The 23,619-nt window shown below is 39.8% G+C and overlaps 1 protein-coding gene across 4 annotated transcripts in view; it reads right to left on the bottom strand.

Annotated features, from left to right (window-relative positions):
- The window catches only part of LOC114139055 (A disintegrin and metalloproteinase with thrombospondin motifs 2-like), a 125,961-nt gene that overhangs the window by 4,307 nt on the left and 98,035 nt on the right, over positions 1-23,619 (bottom strand). For 2 of the 4 annotated variants that reach the window (XM_028008677.1, XM_028008674.1), the window contains 18 exons: positions 19,718-19,801; positions 18,075-18,231; positions 17,163-17,268; positions 16,814-16,957; positions 16,164-16,296; positions 15,438-15,467; positions 12,118-12,231; positions 11,879-12,024; positions 11,064-11,224; positions 6,951-7,084; positions 6,741-6,864; positions 6,232-6,312; positions 5,970-6,133; positions 5,712-5,868; positions 5,476-5,611; positions 4,293-4,500; positions 4,038-4,167; positions 3,315-3,401 (listed from right to left, as the gene is read on the bottom strand). In XM_028008677.1, coding sequence (XP_027864478.1) covers positions 3,315-3,401; positions 4,038-4,167; positions 4,293-4,500; positions 5,476-5,611; positions 5,712-5,868; positions 5,970-6,133; positions 6,232-6,312; positions 6,741-6,864; positions 6,951-7,084; positions 11,064-11,224; positions 11,879-12,024; positions 12,118-12,231; positions 15,438-15,467; positions 16,164-16,296; positions 16,814-16,957; positions 17,163-17,268; positions 18,075-18,231; positions 19,718-19,801 — 2,296 coding nt within the window. The remainder of the gene's footprint in view (positions 1-3,314; positions 3,402-4,037; positions 4,168-4,292; positions 4,501-5,475; positions 5,612-5,711; positions 5,869-5,969; positions 6,134-6,231; positions 6,313-6,740; positions 6,865-6,950; positions 7,085-11,063; positions 11,225-11,878; positions 12,025-12,117; positions 12,232-15,437; positions 15,468-16,163; positions 16,297-16,813; positions 16,958-17,162; positions 17,269-18,074; positions 18,232-19,717; positions 19,802-23,619) is intronic. The other 2 variants (XM_028008678.1, XM_028008676.1) reach the window with 1 other exon arrangement.

Here is a 23,619-nt window from a genome sequence, read left to right as displayed (position 1 = left end):
ATACAACAAAATGATTGCCAGTCTTTAGTTGTCAGTAAAACTTTTCTTGGGTGTAAGAACAACTGATCATTAACTTAAGATCTAACTTTCATTTTGATAGTTTAATGTCAAACTCAACCAATCAGAATAAACAAATTAGGGAAATCCAGATCCACCTGCTGATATGGGCTTCAAATATTGACATTCTTAATTAATCCATATTGGAACTCCATCAGCTCCCCCATTGCTGAGATTATGTCAGCAAGGTGCGGTGAAAATGTCAGGGTTAGCTTAGCAAAAAGAAAGACATAACTTCCAAGACCATAGGTACATGTCTGCAGTCGTACAGTGTACATATTTACAAATAATTGATAACATGTGTTTCATGTGATGTTTTGCCAGAATATTAAAAGTGACTTTCTAAGTCATGCTCATCCACAGTGGAGCAGCATACTGAGGCGGATCTGTAGAAACTCCTGTTGTTACACAATGTCTGTTGCTATCCAAAAAAGAGAAAACTAGGTGATACTGAAGCATTCAGACATTTATAATTGAGTTAGTTGTAATAATGAGGGAATGTAGAATGGCACTATACTGCCATCTAAAGCTACAGTTTTCAGGAAAGTGATATTTTACTAGCTTTAACAACACACTTGATTGTCAGTATCAGCCAATGTTCACTCAGAAATGACATCCTTAATACATGATGTGTATCAGTGACAAAAAAAATCGGAAATCCCTAGTGAAAATATCTATACTGTGTCACTACAAAACAGCATATTTTCTATTGTAAAAATGTTTGCAGAGTGAAAAGTCACACTTTTTAAAACATTTTTATTGATACAACTTTGCTGTTGAGAATGACAGGAACTGAAACAATGAGATGTACGCCCCCACCTCCAGCTCATTATATAGATATATAGATTTTTTTTTTCTTAAGAAAAATAATTCAACTGTATCGAAAGTTACAAGTTCACAGTCACTTTGGTAAAACACTTGATTACTTGGAAATCAACAAGTCAACCTGTTAGTTGATTGAGAAAAGAACATGAAGTACATAAATTATATTTGCTTTTTAAAGAAAATACAGAATTTCCATGATGATGTAAAAACTGGAATGGCACATTAAGTGTCATATGAAACATTTACAAAACATTAATAAAATTTCCCTGATAAATCAAAGTGCATATAGACGCAGTGCACGTAGTCCATCTGAATGTTTCTTCGAACATTAGCCAGCCCCACGCAGCAGGCCAGTGAAGCCACGAAACAGTTACCCAAAGCATAGAATATTATAGAAGAAGATAACAGTCATGAACATTATTAAATACAGTCAACACCAATTTTATATACAGTATCGCACTGCTAGGTCTGGCATGGTCTCGTACAGTCCAACTCCAGCAGAAGGAAACCTTGGATAGCTCGCTACATAGTCACAACAGAAATATGTGATCACAATACAATGACAAGTCTGAAGTGTTCTTTTTTTTGTTCTCCAAGATGCCAAATGTGTCAGTATCCTAGGCCCTTTGAAAATCCTTTCCGGTAGTCGGACACTGGTCCGACATCAGCTTGGTAGGTTTTGATGATTGGCGGGTGTGAGTTTAAGTTGGTTTGAAGCTGCCTCTATTCCGAGTGAAACTTTGAATGAGTAAAGCCATCTCTTTCACAGATAAATGCCATTACATTCAATCCAAGATAAGGCATTGTTCATGTTCGACAAAAACATAAAGTGAGACCACCGGACGCTCTCAAAATCAAAGTTTATGAGGTATTTCTGTAGCTGATCGCAGTGTGTTAAAAGCCCAAATGATTTAGCACCCTCGCACACACGCTCGTACATGACAAGACACACATCCACCCTTGCACACGTACTCGTGGACTTGCACGTGGACAGGTGCAAGCTCGCACAGACATGTGTCCAAACATCCAGGTGATGGATGCAAATGTGCATGACAAAACATGATCCTATCCTGAAAGAAAAAACAAGAAGCAACAGGAAAACCACTGATCCATCTGAGCGAATGGAGAGGCAACTTACTGACCAAGTCCTGCATAATATGGGTCAAACCCGTTCCCCACAAAACACTTTGCCTTTATTAAATATTTATCTGTATTCATGTAAAATCATTAAAAAAATACACATAACAGTCAAGGATCTAAGCGATCAATAGCAGTCCAAAGGTTTTAGGCAAATAAGCTACAGCTTATTCATGGTAAAATGTTATTAATATTATTGGTACTCATATAGATTTAGATTTATAGGTATATATAAATACAAATATATTTATAGATGTATTTGATTAAAGTATGCAAGCACAAATAAGCTGCATTTATTGAACTTTTGTATAACAGTCAAAGAGAGGATGGCTGATGAGGTGGAATGGGAAGCAACCTCAAGTGGTCAAACTACCCTGTATTTTTTATTTTAAATTCTTTTTTTCTTATCATACTTCACAATTTTCAACTCCTCAGTTCACTTTGCAAAAATAAAATCAACCAAAACAAAACAAAAAAAGATCCCCTTATATCTTTTCACTGTGCTGAGTTCTTGTCAATCTGGAAATGGGAGCGCCATTTTCATCCCCGAATGGAACCGAGATGTCAAGATGAGCACTTTAGCAAAGATGTCCTCAGATCACATTCACAATAAAGCTTTCATATTTTTTTCAGATATAAATATTTTTTCTATATAGATATTTATATACCATTTCTGATTTTTTTTCACATCTCTTTTTCTCCCACACTGACAGTGCGCTACAAAAGGGAAAAAAAAAGAAAAGCCCTGCTGCGTCTCAGGTGTGGTAACCCATAACATCACGCAAAACATGGCTGCCAAATGCAGAGAGGAGAGGGGGTCCCCTCACACATGAACGGCCCTTTGACACATCATAGGAGGTGTCAGTGAAAACCTGTTTGCCACTTAGAATCCTCTTCACACCACATTTTTTGTTGATCTTTTAAGTTTTCGACTGGCCAGCGGTTACAACACAATGCTCCATAGAGGAGAGATAGATAAAGAGAGACAGAGCAAGAGAGAACCAACTAGCACACACAGGAGCCAGAGACCTCCCCCGGTCAGAGCCGCCTCAGACACAGAGAGAGAGAGAGAGACAACATCCCCCCCCCAAAAGAGAAGCGAAAGCTTTGCCGCTCGCTCATACGGGCGTGGGCACAGGCACAAGGCGCAGCAGGAAGGGCAGGTCAGGGGGCCAGCCAGGGCCGGCCCTGCAGAGACAGGAGGATAGAGATGGGCAGGGCCCAGCAGAGGACAGACATGCGGCTGCGGCTGTCGCTGTGAAGGCCGGGCTGGGAGCTATAGAGGGAGGTTTTACGTGATGAGATCCTTGGGTAGTTGGGGTTGGGGCGGGAAAGCCACTGGATCAGAATGTTGCCATTCTTGTTGAGGTCTGATGAGCCCTCTGCAAAGGGGACACAGAAATGGTAAGATAACTCAAGGACAATAAAAGGAGTATTCTACGAAGGAGCGTCTGAGACATTTATCACTTTTATCAGAAGTTAGGACATTTTTGCACATGTCCACACTGGATATTTTCACTTTGACTTAGATTTTCCTTCACTTGATTGCCTATGCCCGCATGTCCATCACCTTCAGGACTAACTAGTCCTGGATGTATGGATGTAACAAAATCTGAAGAAAAGTGATTTGTTTTGTTCAATGGGTTGCATTTTTGAAGTAACTGCTTAGCAATTTAGCAAAATGCCATTTTGTTTGTCCACAACAATAAAACAGAGAAAACATAATACAGACACAGATGCTACAATAGTTTGTTTCTTTTTCTTTTCTTTTTTTTTCTGAATGATTAAAAAGTCTGTTTTAATGTTTGATATTTTTCCATTGTCCTCTCAAATATCCATTAGGTTTATCAAATATCAAATATTACAGTAACCTTATGTATGTATTTAAGTGTAGCAAATATCAAAATGTTCATACTGAACATTTCTGCTTCACTACTATTGAATAAGTAACATGCAAATCACAACAGTAGCTCTAAATACAGTTGACTGAAGAATAGTGGAGTTTGTTTAACACATACTGCGACATGGTTCCAGGCGACAAACTCTTATGGTGTCAGGCTTGCTGTCTAGACAGAGTCCTATGGTGTTGTCCCTGGTGTGGCACAGTGCCTGCCTCTGCTGCGTCCCGTTTCCACAAGTCACTGAACACTGGCGGCACAGGACCAGAACATAAACGCAATGCAATCAAATATCGCACATAATTTAGGATAAATACAACATTTTTTATTCAAAAACATTTGTTCATATTTTCTATTAATGTCTTGGGTGCATACTTGTGACCAGGGGCCGACTCTCCACTGCGTGGGGCAGGGATATCGGTTACAGGACCTGCGGGACTCAGGACGGTCATCGCTGCAGTGTTTATTGTGAATGAGGCGTGTTGTGTTGTCCTCTGAAGGCTGAACACAGGTGACGGAGCGTACTTGCATCCCTGTCTTTCCACAGGGTTTACTGCAGTTCTGCCACTCTCCTGTCACCCAGCTGCAAGTGAAATACCAAATTAAAAAAATACAAAAGAGAATCATCTAAAAGTGGTAGAAGCTTAAAGACAGTCTAAACATACATGATCAGGTATAACATTATGACAACCCAGCTCACACTATGTTGGGTTTCTCTTTGCTGCTGAACTGGCCTGACCTGTCAAGGCATGGAAACCACTAGATCCCTGAAGGTGTGCTGTGGTATGTGACACCAATATGTTAGCAGCTGATCCTTCAAGTCCTGTAAGTTGTGGGGTTGGTGCCCATGGACCTCATGCTTTGCCCAGTTCATTCCAAAGATGCTCGACTAGATTAACATCTGAGGAATTTGGAGGTTAAGTCAACAACTCAAACTTGTAAACTTGAACCACCTATACTTTGTGGCAACCATCAGGGAATACCATGCATTACATCTATGTGACGCAAAAGAATGCATGATTTTTCAGGCTAGTCCCTCTTTACACTGTGCTTTCGTTCTAATGACTAGTTGATCATTGGACTCAGCAAGGGGACTTGTCTGGGGCTTTGCATAAGAAAATACGTGTTGAATTCTGTCACTTTTCCATCAGAAGCAGAAATGATGTCCAAAAGAAGACAGCTACACTACAATAGTAGCCTTTTATTGTTTCTCTCCACATGTGCCTTACTCTGACCCAGTGACTGAGCCATCCCAAGTTGATTCTTGTCACATTAACGCACATAGTTAAGGGCTCGACACATGGAAGGCCATATTGCTCCCTCTTAATTCATTTCCTGTGGGACTTGCACTTTCAGGCAACAATCTTTTGCCCTCCTCCAGCAAAGTGACTGACGAAATCCGTGCATGTAAAATTTTCAGCTCTTACGCATAAATTTGCACAGCGACACTACACAAGACAGACAAGACAGATGATTAAAGTTTTTTTACTATTCCTGACACTGGTCATAATAAACAATATCTACCTTCAATTTCCGGAAGGAATTACTGAATACATACATGGGTGGAGGGCAAGGCTTCTGGTTGCAGTCTCTTATGTCTCCTCTGGGCTTCATGTTGGACTTATTACAGAAGCTTTTGTGAACCATCTTACTGTCAACTTTCCTTCTGCATCCATATCGCAGATACTGCTTCCCTAAAGAGAAGGTGACAGCCGATTGATAATTCTAGGATATAACAAAGGAAAAAATACATGTGACAAGGGAGGCTGTGAAGTCATTGGCTTTTTAACATACCTCCACCACAAGCTTTGGAACAATAAGACCATCTCTTCGGAGCCCATTCATAGGCACTGTCCTCTACCAGCATGTTGTCCTGAATGTTCGAATCACCATCCATATTCATCATGTATTTATACGACAAATTGACATCCTCATCGCCATGCAATTTCATCTACGAGAGACATCAGCAAAGAAAAATCAAAGGCAAACTGGTTTAATTTAGGATTTATGATCATAAAAACTAAACTTTTAATTTGATCCTGTTGTTTGTACCATTATTAGAATTCCATGTCTGAGGGGCCCTGTGGTCTGGACGGTTTCCTTGTCGTTGTCATTCTCATATTCCCATTCTACGCCCTTCTCTATCACAGAGCGTGACTCAGGGTAGTCGTTTTCACCATTAAGAAAAAACAGTCCTGATGCCACATTTTTAACAGCTGTGAATGAATGAGAAATAATAATTCTTTATAAGAAAAAAAGGAAACATATACAGACGTGCATGACAGAAAAAGGACGAAGGGAAGGTTTCATTTACCAAAAATGTGTGAGGTGGCTTTCAGCTCCTGAATGAGTAAATGCCTCGCTCCTCTGGGGATTTCAAGAACCTTAAGGAAGCCTGAAATGACAGACTCAATGAGTTTTTTTTGGATCTAAAACCTCCAGCGCCCCCTTCAAAGAGCTCAATTTGTAGTTTCCAGATAGAACACCTAAGAAGAAAAAATGCCTCACTGGAAACTTTTTTATTAGCTTGAGCCTGAAAAAAACACTCTTCCAGGAATTCAGCTCTCATGAGCTAGGTCTGCGCAGACTTTAAGAGTTAGATAATAGACTCAACATTAGCTCATGAACTTTGACGTAAAGTCTTGGCAATGTTCGCATGGAAACATATGGTCAAATTTCCCTGAGGTTCAGGGTCATTTTTAAGCCTCTTCCTCTAGAGGGCGATGTTTATTTAAGCATAAGAACGAAGAGAAGACGTGAGACAGAAATACATTCCAGCAGTTTTTCTGCTAGGATAGAATCAACTCGGCTTTCTCCATTTACCCTGCTTTTTAGCAGTCCGCATGATTGTGTCTTTAAAGGTTTTACAGCTGGAGTTGTCGCCTCCGCACACGCCACACTTGTCCTCCTGCTTCGAGGAGCCCACCACGCCATCACAGCCCACCTTCTGTTAATGGAAACCAAGGAAGCTGATAAGAATAAGTGCAGCTGTTTTACTTTGAGGCACACAAACACACATATGAAGAACCTCACCTCACACTCTCCACGCACACACACACTGTGCGGGTCCTTGTAAGAGCAGAGTGTGCCATCCAGCACCAGTTTCTCCATGAGGACCACGTCTCTGGTCTCCTTTGACTGGCAGTACAGGTGGCAGCGTTTGTTAGCTAGAAAGCAAACATATTTTCACATGAAATAAAAAAAACTCCATTTTACCTTGATTACGTAATTGCACTAGTTGGCACTGTTAATCCCATAATTACTCATTTTAGTGCAGTTGACCAACACGTTTTCTTTCTTTCAAGAAAGGATGCACTTATGTATAAAAATATGATACAATGATGTGCTAAAGATTTCAGCAGAAAAGTTTTGGTTTGACTTCTACTAAAAATTAAGTAACATATCTGAAATTAATACGACTGTGAGTTAGCGGTAAAATTCAAAGTTTTGCAGGATTGAGAATTGACTCAAGGAGCCAAGTCGGATTCTGAAGCATCCGAATAAAAATTATTAATTGAAAAGAAAAACACTAAAACTCACTAAAACACTAAAACTAAAGAGCTCAGTAAAAACCCATGTTTGGACATTTTGTCAGTTTAAGACTAATGAATGGGGAAAAAGGCAATTTTTAATTGTCCTCAAGTTCCAAGGGCCCTGGTATAAAGTCAAGTTGAAACACTACAAGAACTTAAACACGGTAGAAAACCATGAAGGTGTTGGCTGTAAGTCATAAGTGACACCTTTTCACTGCCAAGGCTGATGGTGCAGTAGGTGAAAAAGTATCCTAGGAACAAGGTCGTTGTGAAGAACGTGGGGCGTGTTGGTGGCAACACCTCAAGACAGACAGTCCAATAGACTGCTGGACACCATTGATGTAGAACAACAAACAAAGGCTATTCTTAGACTAAGGCCTATAAAAGCCCACTTGACTTTTGGAAAATTTCACCAAAGCAAAGAACAAGATGTTATGATCTTCTGTTTTATGGCGAGATGAAACATGTTTAGTTATTTAGCCACAATTAGGTATTTTATTTGGCATACAAAAGAGAAACACTCTTTTCTTAGCATTTGCAGCCTAAAACAGTAGTGAAAACATAATGATTTTGGGGGTCATCCATGTCAGGATTCTCAACAAAAAGTTCACAGACGAACTTGGTCTTAGGCAACACATATCAAAAGTAGTGAAGAGAAGATTTACTAAATAAAATATTAACAAATTGGAGTCGCAAATTCAGAAACCTGATTTGACTGTGATAGACAGTCTATGGGGGTAAAGGTAATGGCAAAGAGGCCTTCCAACTTCAAACACTTTGAGCTCATAACCCAGTATGAATAGTCAAAGATATTCATACTGGGTTAATAGTGAAGATATGCAAAACGCTTGCTGGTAACTATGTAAAATTTTCAAAGTTAAAACATAACTTTAAACCTAAATCACTAAGGCATATAAATAAATTTGGTCTTAATTGTTTGTAAGTAGTTGTAATAATCTGAATGAGATCTCAGTGAGTCAGCATAATGATGAGTCTTATTGTGTCTCTTAGTCACACTACAACTACGTGAGCCCACAGAGACAAAACCTGGCAGACCGTCCCGGTGAGAACGAACACTCCTACTTTATCACACACACACACACACACCAAGACCTTGTCTTTCAGAGCTTTGATTCTAATGAACAGGTGGCAGACATGCAACTAATCTACCTCAGCTAGCTTCACAAATACTGCTATCCCTGGTAAACACGTGTGAAAAGCCTTAAAATATCTTTTCAAATTTATCAGTCTTTTATTGCAGTAGGAAACAGTAATTTCACACAGAATTAATTACTTTGAGTACATTTATTCAGAGGGAAAATAAATCTCATGTTCAGAAATTATTATTTTAAACAAAATCAACAGCGGCAAAAATATTGGCAAATGAATATGGACCAACCTTTTCACCAGGTTCGTGCATTAAGAGATTGCGATATTTGACTTGTCCTGTTGGCTTAATCACTCTAAATTGCCCAGAGTCCTTGGTCCTCTCTCATTCTCTATTGTCTTCAGCTCTCACCACAGGGTTTGTGGATAATTTAGGTCTAAGGTTTGACATTGTCAGGGAAAAATGCTGATTTCGTGCTCATTGTAGAGCAGAAAAACACAATGGTAGCTCACATTGTGGTGTTTATGATTTGTTCATTATTTTGTCAAGATTTCTACTTCGTATTCTGTGAATTGCCCAAATCCTCGTCGTTTATCAGTTAATGAAGTTTGTTTGAATATTACGCAGTTAAAGTTGACATGTTTTTGAGTACCGCATCCTGGTTTCTGACTACGTTTTGGTTGCTTACACTGTTACTTGATAAATCTTCAGTTTTCTAGATGATTTCACCCGATCCTTTTCAAAATGTCCTGATATTTTACTCTAACAGGCCCAGAAACAGACCTATGGCATCGCCAATCCTCCACAATACTTAACAAAAGGAGAAGAGGTCCTTCACCACATATTTATAACATTGAATAGATGTTATGAAGAACTGGTGACCCTGTGATAATCCCCCTCTTAGTAGATCTGTACAACATTAGGAAAACATTTATTTTATGTTATTGTTAGTTCATTGCAAACTTAGGCTTCATAAAAATACTGTTTTATCGGAAGAATTTGGCTTCATTAAAAGAATTGTATGCGGCATTAGCTGGTGTATAGACAAAGAAAAAAATCTTAGTTATAATTTCTCAATGATTCTTATCAACAAATCTATTACGGGCATATAGAGCCTGAACGTTTGGTGCAATACACAGTTTTTTTGTGATACAGATACTGCATACAGGTACATTGCTTTAATTACACATTTCTCACAAATTATGAAGTCCTAATCCTTACTTAAGAAATAAGTATGGGTAGAAGGCTTTTTTACATGTATTTACAGGGACACTAATATGTGTGGAAGCTCCTAATAAAGAATCCTCCACAGTGTGGTGACACCTGATCAAACCAGTGTTGTTCATGTGCATTCAGTGCAGTCAAAAAGAAACACTGCAGAAGTTGAGTCTGTATTTATAGCATCAGCATGATATACTATTCATAAATCAACCCGCTCACTCAGAGCCAGTCTGTTCTTCTCCCAGTAACATTTTTACATGATAATAATAACCATAACATTACAGTTTAGAGCAACAGAAGACAGCATCTTCAGTTTGTCAAGACTTGCTCTGAGATGCTGTGGGGGGTCAGAAGGTGTTAATCAAAGTGTTTTGCAAACACTGCTGTATATGGGAGACATGTGATCTCCTCTGTGCGAGAACATAGAAAGCTTCAGACTGCAAAACCCAAAGATTTGCTGCTTGGCTAATACCTCATGTTTCTCCTCTCAGGAGTAATTCACAGTACAGCTGTCAATACAAGGGAAATCCCAAAAGGGGGAATAAAAACAATTTGTTAGACAAATATTATAGTTTCAGATCTGCAGTTGACATTCTCACACTTATCATGGAAGTCAAAGATGATAGATCGTGAATGGAATTCAGTTTCACCTCCTTCAGAATCATTTTTCTCTCACAAACACACACTGGTTGGCGTGTTCACACAAAGAAAGGTAATGTATGATGCTGAATGCTTTAGTGAGAAAAAATATGGCATTTAGAAGTAACAAGATTGAAGGAAAAACAATTTAGGAAGGTCATTTAGATAGGAAGTAAGCACAGTGCTTTGCTGTACAGTTGCCCTTTAGGTGGATGATAATTTCACGTGTATTAAGATGGAGGTGACAATACAGCTCTTAGATAGGTTGGAGCTGTCAATTTTATGCATGCAGCCATGTGGATGTTACTATTTCTTCATTGTAAAGAGTTTGTGTATTAGATAGAGAACTTAGGGCTTATTGTTTAGTATTAGTGGGATTATTTACATATGGTGAATAAAACCTGGAAAAATTGGAGGATTAATGAGATTAAGATGTCAATGGGTAGAGGAGGCAAAAACTCCCAAATCATTTTCAATTGTTAAAAATATGCCATATCTTTGAGGGGTCTGGTTGTACCTTAAAGCTGTGCTCAAATTAATCAAATAGCACAACACCACATGCTCTAAATTGCATAACATATAGGTCCAGCAGAACCTAATCACTCCTGGTTTTTCTACTGTCAAGCTGGTTCAGAATCTACTCACGGTCTGGGTGTTCATAAGGCAGCCAGAGGTGCTTGTTGATGTACTCTGAGGCGTGACACTGCTCCTCCCTGGGATCACTGTAAATGTCTTCACATTCATTGGTGTTGCACATCTGGAACTGGTAAGTTACCCCTCTGCAGGGCCGGCCACCATTGGCTGGTCTGGGAAAAACAAGAGGCACAAAAAATGTTCTTGCCGTTTAAGCGGTAATTTGCTCTTTGGCCTTTTTTATTACACTTTAAACTAAAATGATCTCTTTAACCCAGTGTTTCTCAATTCCGGTCCTCAGGCTCTCCTGCTTTGCATGTTTTAGGTGTTTCCATTCTGCCACACACCTGGCTTGAACCTATGGACGATTAACAGGCCTCTGCAGCACTTGATGGTGGCACTGGAGGTCATGCAATCATTTGAATCAAGTGTTCTGGAACAGAGACACATCTAAAGTATGCAGGGCAGGGGGGCTGACGACTGGAATTAAGAAACATCCTGTAAGGCTGCCTGAAAAATACACAGTGCTGGTAATACATATATATACTGTATATATACAGACAACTCGCAAAAATGCATTGCTCCTTGTTGGAAACAACCAATCAGGGGCAGGAGGGGGGCCTGTGTGAGTTTAAAAGGAACTATGTGCGCTTAACACTAGTTGGTTGTCAGTGAAAATATAAAATTTTTGATGTGATCCAGTTGCATGTAATCATTGATTACTATTGCTATTGCAATAAATGATTACCTTATTTTAAGACTGTTTACACACCTTCGCCTCATAGTCGTGGTGGACACTAGACACAAACTAGAGAATAATGTCATACTTGGGATTGTCACAGTTTCTGGTGCGAAACTGCACTCCTCCCCCACAGGTTTGTGAGCACTGGCCATACTCGCTCCATGATCCCCAGTTTCCATCTTGCTTCATGATGTCAGGAGTCAACCAGATGCAATGACCTTTAAAACAGTGCTGCCAGAGAGCACAAAGATGTGCCTACTTTAGTACCTACATATTGTGCGTAAAATCTTTTACAATATGTTTTTTGTAAAAATGTAGCAATACCTTTCCATTCCCACACATGGTGCCATCAATGGGTGGGCCCTTCTTGGTTTTGCAGAAGAACGGATTGTCTGGGTGACTGCACCACAGCTGCTTGCAGGGGTCAAACGTACGGTACTGTTTGGGAGCACAGAGATTTCAGCATAGTCAGAAACAGCAGCTCAAAATAAACATTTTGAATAACAGGTCAATCAAAATGTAAACTTATGGGAAGTTTAACACTTAATAAAGTTGAGATGGAAGGAGAAATGCCACAACAGTAGCAAAGACAGAAACATACCAAACAATACCAACACTTAATCTATGCAGTCATTGCAGTTTACACTGGGACCCATTGAGAAACACACAGCAGTTCATGCATATTCTGTTGACAGATACAGAGCCCTGCAAAAGTAATCCTACCTCTTGTTTCACATAATCTCACTGTACAATGACTAACATGTATACATTTTAATAGGATTCTAGGTGACAGACAAACACAAAGCAGCACTAAATTGTGAAGTGGAAGGAGAATGATACTCAGCTTGTAAATCCATTTACAAACATAAAATTCTGATCAAAATACATTTGTACTCAGACAGTTTCACTATGATAACCCTAAATTAAGTCTACGGTAATACAAATCCACCTGTGTGCAATTTAATCTGCATATACTGTAAATACAGTTCTCTTAAAGCGTTAGAGGTTTTTGTAAGAGAAGCTGCTTGTTCCCTACAAATAGCTTCACATAACAAACGAACACAGAAAAATAGATCAGAAATAAAATAGTAAAAAAAACCTGTAAAGTTCATAAAATCATATTCCAAACTCCGGTTAGAGGGAGACTTTACAGTGGAAAAGCAGCTTTTTGATGCCCAGCCTGTTTGGTTCTACCCCCGTTTGGAGCGTCTCCATTACGATCTGCTCCTCACTATTATGGGTGTGAATATAGTTAGGAGCGTGGGCAAGTCAATGGTGTGCAGGAGCTGCAGTCAATGGTCCAATGATGTTTTCAGTGACACTCAGCAATGGAGAACCTCATGGTTATGGTTGTTATGGAGCCAACTAAACCAGATATTTCATTTTGTCTTCTAGAAATCCAGTGCTGGAGCAAACATAGTGAAAACCATTCAGATTAGCTGATTATTTTCCTATGAACATATGGTGGTACTTTTATTTTTTAAATGTGCAACCTTTTGGATATAGGTAATGTAGTCAAAACATATATCCCAAAGTGAAGTTTATTTAAAAGAAAATTTCAAACAAAGAATAAAAGGCACATGATGCCAAACCAATCTAGATCCAGAGTTTCACACAAAGCTGTAGCTCAGACAAAATGTTGACCAGAGCTGCACAGTTCCTCGCTTCTTCATTGCTGCCCATTCCTCAGAAAGACTTGCTGCTTGCATCGCTGCAAAATCACGTTCATTCTGCTCCAAAATGCAGAATGCGCCAGGAACAGCGCAGTGTTTAAACGTGATTAAACTCATAATTACCCTAGTCCACACTGTGCAGCTCTTTGATAGCAGACAGGATGACTGCCCGTCCACAGTGCTGGTTGAGAGGTTGTTTGGAGTTTGCAGTGACGTAAATCAAGGGCCAATCAATGAATGCAGTCTGTTCTCGATCAAATTGCTTGCATGCATGGCATTTCTTAGAGTTACTAGTACTACTCCTGAATTAGGTACAAAAAACGGAGAAGAGCTCTGCTGAGCCATGTCCGCTAACGGAGATGAATCTGGTCGGGATGGACTGAAGCAGAACTGATTGAAGTCACTCTAATGGAGAAGTGGGCTCTACTGAGTGTTGCCCAGTCCTTCATCTGAACAAAAGTATGACACAACAGCAAACCTCTCAATGTACTGTAGTTCCCTTAAATGTACAGGCCAGGTAAATAAAGCTATAATAACAGAGGATGCCAAGATACTCAGGGTAATGTTAAAGGAGCTGCAGAGATGCACAGCTCAGGTGGGAGAATCTGTTTACAGGGCAAGTTTTAGTTGTGGGCTCCAGAAGACAAATATAGTCAATAAAAGCCACAATAAGTCCAATGAGTAGCTTACCACTGCAGGAGACAGGTGGAAGAACATAATTTAGTCAGAGGACACCAACACTGAACATTCTGACCTTCATGTAAACCATTCTTTGAAGAAAAACTAAGTGCATACATCACTGATCATTAAATTCACTGTTCAACAGGACAAACACCCTAACAAACACCCACAGAGCTGCAACTGTCTGGATCAGTGCATTCAGCGTTGGAATCTGATTGTGAAACTGCGGCAAAAGTAGTCTATACTGACATTCTAATATTTTGCAAAAAAATAAAAAATAAACATGAAAAAAATGGGCAATTATCCCAGTTTCTAGTTTCCAAAAACTAATGAAAAAATGACCAAAAGCGTTTGCAGCTATAATTGAACCAAAAGGTGATTCTTACAAGTCAGAGAGGGCTTAATAAAAATCTACTTCTAACACAATATATGTATATAATTTTCCTTCCACTTCACGTTTACTTTTTGTGTTGATCTATCACATGAATCACACAGCAGGATGTGCCTGTAACAATTTTAGAACTTCAGGTGTCATATATACTTTTGCAAAGCACTGTAAGGAGGGTCAGAGGGCAGAGTGTTTCAAGACAAAAGGTGAGATATGTGTGACTAATGAGATGTCTCTCGACATGGCTTGAGAAGCAAATTCAGCAAATTCCCCTCCTTGTCTAAAATGAATCAAAATGCCATCAAACAAACCAGCCTGCCCTCTTCTCTCCTCTCCCCAGAACCTCCCACCTACCATGACCCTGAGGGACTTCTACAGGTCAGGAGTTGACTTACAAACATCGGCTTAGACTGTGGTAGGTAATCGTCAGCTGTATATAGACTGGAGGATCCTAAAATACAGGGGGAAAAAGGGTCTCTGTTCTGGCTGAGCCTTCTCCCCAAGGATGGGGAAGACTTTTCGCCAATCTTTTCCACTCGTTTACAGTCATAAACGTGCCAATATAATGCGTCTCTTACTACAAGATGTGCAGTGATTTACCGTCAGTAAATTACTGCACCAGTGACTCCAGGTACAGTGCTGGACAGAGCCATAAGGGCCACACAAATTAATTGCAAGTGTCCTGTTGTTTTGGAGGATTTTGTAGTGGCTTTCTTTTAAAGCACAAGCATTTTAGAATCCTGCAGACCAAATCCTGACAAAACTGAGACGCAGAGTACAATCAAAACAGAAATGAAGGAGCAACATTACATACACATGACTTTGGGGAACGAAATCAACGAGAAAACCTAATAAAACAAATGACACGTCCACACGTCCTCCTGGAGGTGGGGTGGACTTACCTGCGATCCTGTCTGGCCCACCTTTTGTAGCTGAGGGGAATGAGTTTGACAAGAGAATAGAGGGTAATCTAGCAACGTGTGCAAGCCCCTGAGCAAACCCTTAGTCAAAAAACAGCTTTGCAACAGCGTGCCACAGTGGCTTCACAGTCACAGAAAAGATGATACTGACTGTAAAGGAAGTAAAGATACCAGAAAAGATGCTGCAGCTTGATGAAACGTCTTTAGTGATGCTTTTGTCTTTACAAAATTTTATTTCTAGCAGGTTCATGTAAAGGCACTGTGGTATTAAGGCAACTGAGAGGCTATAAAAAGAAACTTTTTTTGTAATTAAATTAATGACATAAAAAAGTAATAGCTAACAAAACCAATTACCTGCTTTTAAGCAAGATGTCAATCCCACCAGAGGCCGGGAGAAGAAACAGAGGACATCAGAAAAATGTCAATGGCTACGTATGTCACTTATTTTGGTCAAAGGTAATACACTAGTAGACAACATTGGGCTCAGTTAAGAAGCCCAACTCTTAAAATTTGAGAAAATACTTAAATAATTCAAGCTATTTTACAAACCACAGTGAAAAAAATCACTTTCAAACTCTGTCTGTTGAGGCTTAACATTTACCTGTCACTTGTGCTTAGAAGCTAAAGTAACACTAAGCTTTGACTGAAAATGCGCTCAGTATGATGATGAGTGAAAGTAAGTGTTGATAGACTACAGGGGTCTCTTACCGCGGTGCACATGGTGTAGCCCACACCGAAGTCAAAACGACACTGTTCATTCATGGAGTAGTGCAAACCAGGAAGTTGAGGCAGCGATGGCCAGTTGTGGTCAAACGGGTCGTCCCGAAGACAGTCATAGGACCTGAAGAGGAAGTGAAAAGTCTTTAATTTTCTTTCCTTGCCTGTAATGTTCCTACATTTTCTGGTACCTCTGGTATAAATGTACAAGTAGAGCTAACATTTTTTACATTTTTATTGTTAAGAAATGTACTAAAAAATAAGTTTGAAACTGAATATTTTGCTCAGATTTGCTGACTTATCTGATTTAAAAACTGTATCCAACTAGGACAGATAAGATTCTGTGCCCTGTTCACACTAATATGAATATTTTATAAAACAGACACATTCTGCTCTGTTGGTACCTCTTGACAATAGGTAAAACAAGATCTTGGTGAGAAAACCTAAGATTTTTAAACACTCTTTGTGGCGCTTGTCTGTTTGAGCTGGATATGTGAAGATTATTAAAAACAACGATGATGCATGTCAAATCTTATAGCAGCTGCATGTAAAAAGCAACAACACTGAGGTCACAGCTGACCATTAAATGTACATGTAAAGCCTCCTGCATGTACTGATATGTTCTAGTTTTCATGTCTCACTGAAGGTAGCGTCCCAGCTCCTGCATGCTACATCTGGACCACTGAAAGCGGTGGAAGGCAGCTTGCACCAGAGGAGCCATGATGCTTCCCATGGGGACCTCGTCCCCACAGCGGTTTCCCTGGCCATCGTGCTCCATCCCAAGCCTATGGATGAAGAGAAGAAAAAGAAGAGTGGTGGTGGAGAGGACAAAGAGCAGTAGAGACAGAACGGAAATGTGTGGGAGAAGTAGATCAAGGAACAACAGAGGGAGGATTCAATTATTGCATACTGACCACTTGAACAAAACTGTGATGAATTAGTAAGAGACTGCTTTGCTCTCTGGTCTACTTTGTTACTGGTAACACTTACACGTGCCCGGTTTCATGGGCCACCACAAAGGCAGAAGAGAAACCATCCTCGTGGTTCAAGGTGCAGCTCCTCACCGGATGGCACATCCCCGTCACTGGAGCATAACCTGAACAACCAGGGAGAGAGACGTAATGTTGGAGATTTACTGACTTACTGCTGCAGTAGTGCTGAAACATAATCATAGACAAAATGATAAAAGGCTATATTAGCTATGTTTGATCCTCATTTAGGTGTGCATTCTATGAATAAATATGTGTTTTTTTTATTTGGTCAAGTAGACTTCCTTTATCAAATCAAAAACACATATCTGTTTCAATTTTGCTTTATTAATAACAGACCAGTTCTATTCATCTTAAGATTACTTTACACACACAAGGACTCTATTTAGGACTCTTACTCTTTTAGCTGTTTGGTTTGCCAGAATTTTATTTTAGGGGTATCACATTTTGGATGTATAGTTCAGAAAAGGGCACTGTCGAAGTGTAAGCCACAAACATTTACATTCATGTGTCTAATCTTAATTCCAAGATGTTGGCTTCTCTCTTTGCAAATGCCAGTCTTCAGCTTCCTGTGTGTGTCCTGCACTCTCTTTAATTGTGGAGCTGTGGCTGCCTCTTCTCTGTATATTGATTTTCTGCTGCTGAAGGCTGCGCCCAAGGGCAGCTGAAGGGCTTCTGGCTAGCTAGGCCACTGGCTTTAGAGGCCTCTCCCCTGGGCCTGGCTGTTAGCTTGTGCTCTTCTGCACAGAAAACCATCAACCACTAAAGCCACAGTGCACCTTGCAAATTATATGAGGCAAAAGGAAGGAGGTGCACACTTCTCTATGTGTCTAGAATCTTTTTAAAAGTGTGAGCATGCAGCAAGAATATAATGCACAACAGCACTGAATGTGTTCATTGTGTCTTTTAATACCTTGCATGCCAGTGGGCCCAAATTCTTGGCGTGTCAGGAAAATGGCATGATCATGATACTCAGCGTCCCCCGTGTCTTGCTTCTGCTGCAGAAAGGCCCAGCGACACACGTTCTCCAGACTCTGAGATGGATTCCCAAGTTCAATCAGGCTCATGGACTGAAACACAGAGCAACACGAACGAAGTGCGGGGATTATTTAAAAACAAGGACATCCCTATTTTAGTTTATGTATGTACAACAATTTATTTCACCCTGTAGGGGGCAGTGTCACTGTGTACTTTTTTTTTTTTAAATTTGATCTTAGAAGATCTCACAAACTGCTAGAGCATTTCTTCCACTTCATCACACAGAGAAACACATAGTCTCAAAGAGATGCTCGAAAGGAGTACTCTGTTAATGAGTTTTACAAAATATCTGCTTATAATTAAACAAAAACCCTAACCAAGCTCCTTTAAAGCTATATTTCCCTATCTAATATGTTCCCTCTATGATCTTGATTTAACTGTCTGATATCAAGGTTTCTCTTCATATCTCTTGCATTGCCTCTTTTTTGCTCAGTGTTTGAACACATGCCTAAGGTGCAGTTGGTTCACAAAAGGAATGCAACATGAGCGAGACATATGGCCTGCCTCTGCACACTTGATGGAGTGCTAAGTATGCACTCGGCTCAGCCCTCATTTAGACGGTGTAGCCTGTACGTGTGCACCATTTCCAAGTTGCTTACGTGTGTTTGAGAGCATTTTTTTCATGATCCCAAAAATGTGTTTCTGCAATGGGTGTAAATGTAGCACAGTGACAGTGTGTGAGTAAAGTGTGGGTGTATGAGTGTGGCTGCATTCAGGGTCACACAGTCAATCTGCAGGCTGTCTGGGTGCAGCTCTGTTGCTGTGGTAATTGGGAATGATGGACAGCCAAAGCTTTGGGTGAAGCTGCACAGGGGCTGGCCCTGAATGACCAATGCATTGTAGCCTGTGTGTGTTGTTCCTGACTTCTATTGGGGCTGTACGGGCAGGAACAGTGGAAGAACATCGGAGAACACCTATCCACCAGTAAAATCATATGTGCTATTCAGTGGGTAATCCCATCATTCCTGCCATTCAGCATCCTGCCATGCTTCTCAGCACAGGCATGCAGATAAAGTTACAGTGAGGAAGAAAGAGATGCTGCCCCTATTGCCATTACTCTTTATGAATGAAGGAGAGCTGTCATTGATTACTTACCTTTGTCTAGACTGGAGATGATTCTGTGAGGCAACCTGCTAGGAAGAACAGTGATTGCATAACGGCCAGAGTTTCTGTGTGCTTTGGTGGTGAACTGTGAAGGCGTGCGACTTGGAAAAACTCCCCTGAGATGCTGCATGCTTTTAGTTCCTCTTTTGCTCAGTCCACTGGAATAACAAGCTCTGGGCATTGGTCTGTGTGTGTGTCCTGATGACTGGATGTGTGTGTTGTATATTTGTTTATAAGTTTGCTTTAGGTACTTAAAGGAAGAGTAGTGAAATCCTTATGTCATGGATAGTGCTGACATAGAAACAAAAAGACAAACAGGGTGAGCCCAAATCCTGTTGTTCTAAAGCGTAAGTGCTTCAGGAACTGCGGTTCAGTTGTTTTCTCAGCAGGACTTCGAGTCCTGTCAGGTCTCACCTTGCCATAGCCCAGCATGATTATCCGCACCAGCACCACATTGATCTTTGCTCCCAAAGAATCGTCATGGTAGATTTCGTTCACCTGGAACCACAAAAGCAAACACAAAAGGTAGGAGCTATTAAATGAGATGCACCACTAGATAAAACGTTGGAAAAACATTTTCTGTCCAGAAGTTGTATAAGACTAATTGGATTCCCACTGTTGTTCAGATGAATCTAAGATTGAGCTTTGCAGCGACGCAATCCTCTAGCATGGTTAGGTATAAAAACAAATGATTAAAATGGAATAGCACTGCATGACCACTGTTAGGTATGCTGCAGGCCAACTTTTCTGTCAATGGATTTGGGAGACCTTGTTAGAGTTCATGATATTAGGATACCAGGACATTTTTAATATAACACTGTGACCTCTGACAGAAAACTGAAAATTGGTCATCAGTGGGTCTTTAAGCAGGGAAATGATGCATAACATCTGGTTAAAACAATAGAGAAATGGTTCACCAAACATAATAACAACCCTCATGACCTTCACCGAGACTGTAAAATCTAAAGCTTAGAAACATCAACAACCTGGAGGAGAGTGGACCCCATAGGATCACATTTTTCTAAGCTTAAAGTTAAGTGTGACACATCTGGTGTGAGTTTATCAGTTAATACATTCATAATAACAAAATAAACAAAAAAGGTGGTGCGTTTTGATCATTTGATGTGGTTTGCGTTTTATGTGCTATTGTAACAACAATTGTTTGGTTAAAAATACATTTGAACTTTTCTTTGTATTTTCATAAAAATCAATACACATGGATTAAATTTTCCACTTTTAGTCATATCTAAGTTCAGTTTCACATTTGTAAATTAGTTTAACCAGACTGAAAAATATTATGTCACTACTTTTATGACTTTGTGGCCTTCTAAATAACCTCTTAAATATCTTTATTTCTAAATATTGTCAATTTTATAACCTTTAGGTTAATATGCTGCTATTAAAATCAGGTGAAAAATAAGGATGTCTTTAATAACAAAATATATTAAAAAATAGTGGTCATTGAGCAATTGCCTCACATGTACAGAAAGGTTCCAGGCTCTGCTAGATAAATGCTCCCACATACGAGGGCGTATTTCACTCCCCAGATCACTCACGACCAAATATGAAAATTAAACAATGACATTATCTGGTGACTTGTAATGACTTTTGAGACATCCAATAGCTACTTTTCTTGCTGAGGAGTTGGCAAAAGTGTCATGAAGTTTCTAGTTTCTAGTTGTAACATGAAAAAATGGTCTCTTGTGTACCGAAGGACAGCTTGGATCATCCAAAACAGCTTTTACAGAAGACTTGTGATTCAAAACTGCTCAACTGGCCACAAAGTTTAAAATAATTTTTAATTAAAATAAGTCAGTTAGTGGCATATTTCAACCTTTTTTTTTAATTAACACCCTTATAGGAGGTGATAAATACCCCCACTCCAAGAAATATATTATTTAGGACTAACAAATGTGGGAGAGAAGGGAATAAGAAACAATTAGGAGATTGTAAGGAAATTTGGGCTCCCATGAGCAAAGATGAAGAGGAGATGAAGAAGATGCAAAGGATGGAAAGTGCCTAATGCAAGGAAACAAGGTAATGTGTAACAAGGGAGATGCAGAGAGCACTCTTCTGGCACACGCACTCTGACACACAGAGACACAAAGCCAAAGAGAGAGAGAGGGAAAATTGGCACTAAAGTCAAGGCCTGCTGTCCTCAGTGGCTGTGTTTGGTGCTTAATGAGGCAAAGGGATGTAAAAACAGACAGCCATAATGAGATGGCTGATGGACATGCTGCAGAGACACACACACACGCATATGCGCACACAAACTCTGCCCACAGAGAGGTGCAGCGATAAGAAGGAAACACTGCAGAGACATGGAGCAAGAGACAGGTATGAGTGGAAGCTGAGGGGAAGCTGTGGAATGCTTCGAATGTAGACCGAGAGGCAAAGGAACAGAGGAAAGAAGCTGAATGCAGTGGGGAAAACATGCGGAGAATAGCTTGAAAAGGAATGAGTTCTTAGAAAGCAACTATATCCCGAAGAAGCAGAGAAACAATTACCGTTGAAAGAAGAGGATAAGTAAAAAAGCTAGATTTTCCTCCTTTTGGTTTATAAAAGTAAATACCAAGCTCCAAACCTCCTATTGAGAATGACACAACAATAAAAGCTATTTGTTAACAACTAAGTGAAAATAATTCACTTAATCATATCAGCATGTTTGAACAAGAAAACAAAATAACTGAACTGTAATAAAATGAGTCATATTCTTACAACCACAGCTAAAACTCCTAAAAGTATATCTGAATCTATCGAGGTCTCTTTCACATGAAAATAAAAAATAAAAATGCATCAAAACAAACTTATAGAATGCTTCACCGTATGGGTTTTGGGGAAAGCAGGCCCATATGAATGTCCACAGGTGCATGGAGCTTAAACTTTTTCTATCACCAGTTCAAAACCAGACCCGGGTTACTGCAGACAGAAAGTCCCAATTTGTGTATCCATTTCCCATGTTCTGCACTGGTAACAAGCTTTGGCCTTTTGAGAATGATGTCACAACTATAACTTTGGGTAAGCAATCCACCTAGAAAACGTTTCAAGAGATATGGTTGAAAACCTTCTCCAAATCTACAACAGCAATTTGGGCCAGAAAAACAAACTTCCATAACTTCATTAGCAATTGGTTAATTTCAGAGTAAGGATTTGGTCAACTGATCCTCCTAATCTCAAGCTTCAACAATCAGTTGGAGTGTCCTGTCCTACGGTAAGCTTTCACAGGCAGTCTGACAATAGAGATTCCTCGATGGCTGTAACACACTCTCAGGTTCCCTTACTTAAAAATTGGGACCAAAAACCTGGTTTGTCTCTCTACAGTTGTTGTTGTCTCAGTCTTCCATGTAACACTGAAGAGGGATATCAACAACTTTCCAGCAATGTCTGCAGCCTTAAGCATCTCTGAACAGATCTTGCCCACCCCTGGTCCTGCAGCTAGCACTCAGTTACTTTGCAGCTGTTTAAAGAATTAACTCTTCTGACTGCTTTAAATCTTTTCTGTCTTCCGGGACTTCTGCTTCTTTGTTTTGGGTTGGCTAGAAAACAAGATTGCTTAAAATACAGTATTAGGGAGCAAGATTTTTATTTGACACACATGGGAAAAGCAAGCAAAGAGATAGACAAAACAAGAAAACCCAATTTAAACATGACCTGAAATAGCGAGAAAAGCCAAACAGGATTCATATTCTGGTAGAAAGTTTGATATTTGATGCTTACTTATCTCTTTAACTGATGATGCAAGCAGTGTAGAATGTTCTGTAGCATGGATTCGCTGTAGCCAACCTGATTAAAAACAGTGGTGAGGGTATTTTTTTCTGGTTGTTATAATCTAACCCAGCAGGGGCTTGACGCAAGCCCCCAGCTGAGAGATGCACTGTATTGAAAGTCCGAAATTTTTATACAATATACAACTTCAGAGTGGACCTTGCCTCTCACACAATGACTGTTAAGATGCTTTGCATCCTCCTCCGAGTCAGTACAGGATAAAGTGGATATAGTGAAAGCTTGGAATAAATATTTTATCAAGTGTCTTGTTTGGGTTTATGTGAGGTTTTATTCTGTGTTTTGATTGCCATGTGGAATGGAGCTCAGCAAGGACAAGCACTCTTAAGTGTCATCAGCAGCAAAGTTAGCTCTCTGTAAAGCAGTAAAAATGCAATAATAGTTGTTTGGGTCTTGTAAACAAGTAGAGAACATTACATATGCTTTTACAGCCTTTACCCACTTTACTACTGCAGAAGCATTAGACCTGGTCCTCCTAAAGCGATTACAGGTTAGCGGACCATTATCATCACTGCCATACATTCTTTGTATGT

The sequence above is a fragment of the Xiphophorus couchianus genome, chromosome 23 (genome assembly GCF_001444195.1).
Source record: "Xiphophorus couchianus chromosome 23, X_couchianus-1.0, whole genome shotgun sequence".
NCBI classification, from domain to species: domain Eukaryota; kingdom Metazoa; phylum Chordata; class Actinopteri; order Cyprinodontiformes; family Poeciliidae; genus Xiphophorus; species Xiphophorus couchianus.
The sequence above is the reverse complement of the archived record's forward strand: the minus strand, read 5'-3'. Positions and strand labels throughout refer to the sequence as shown.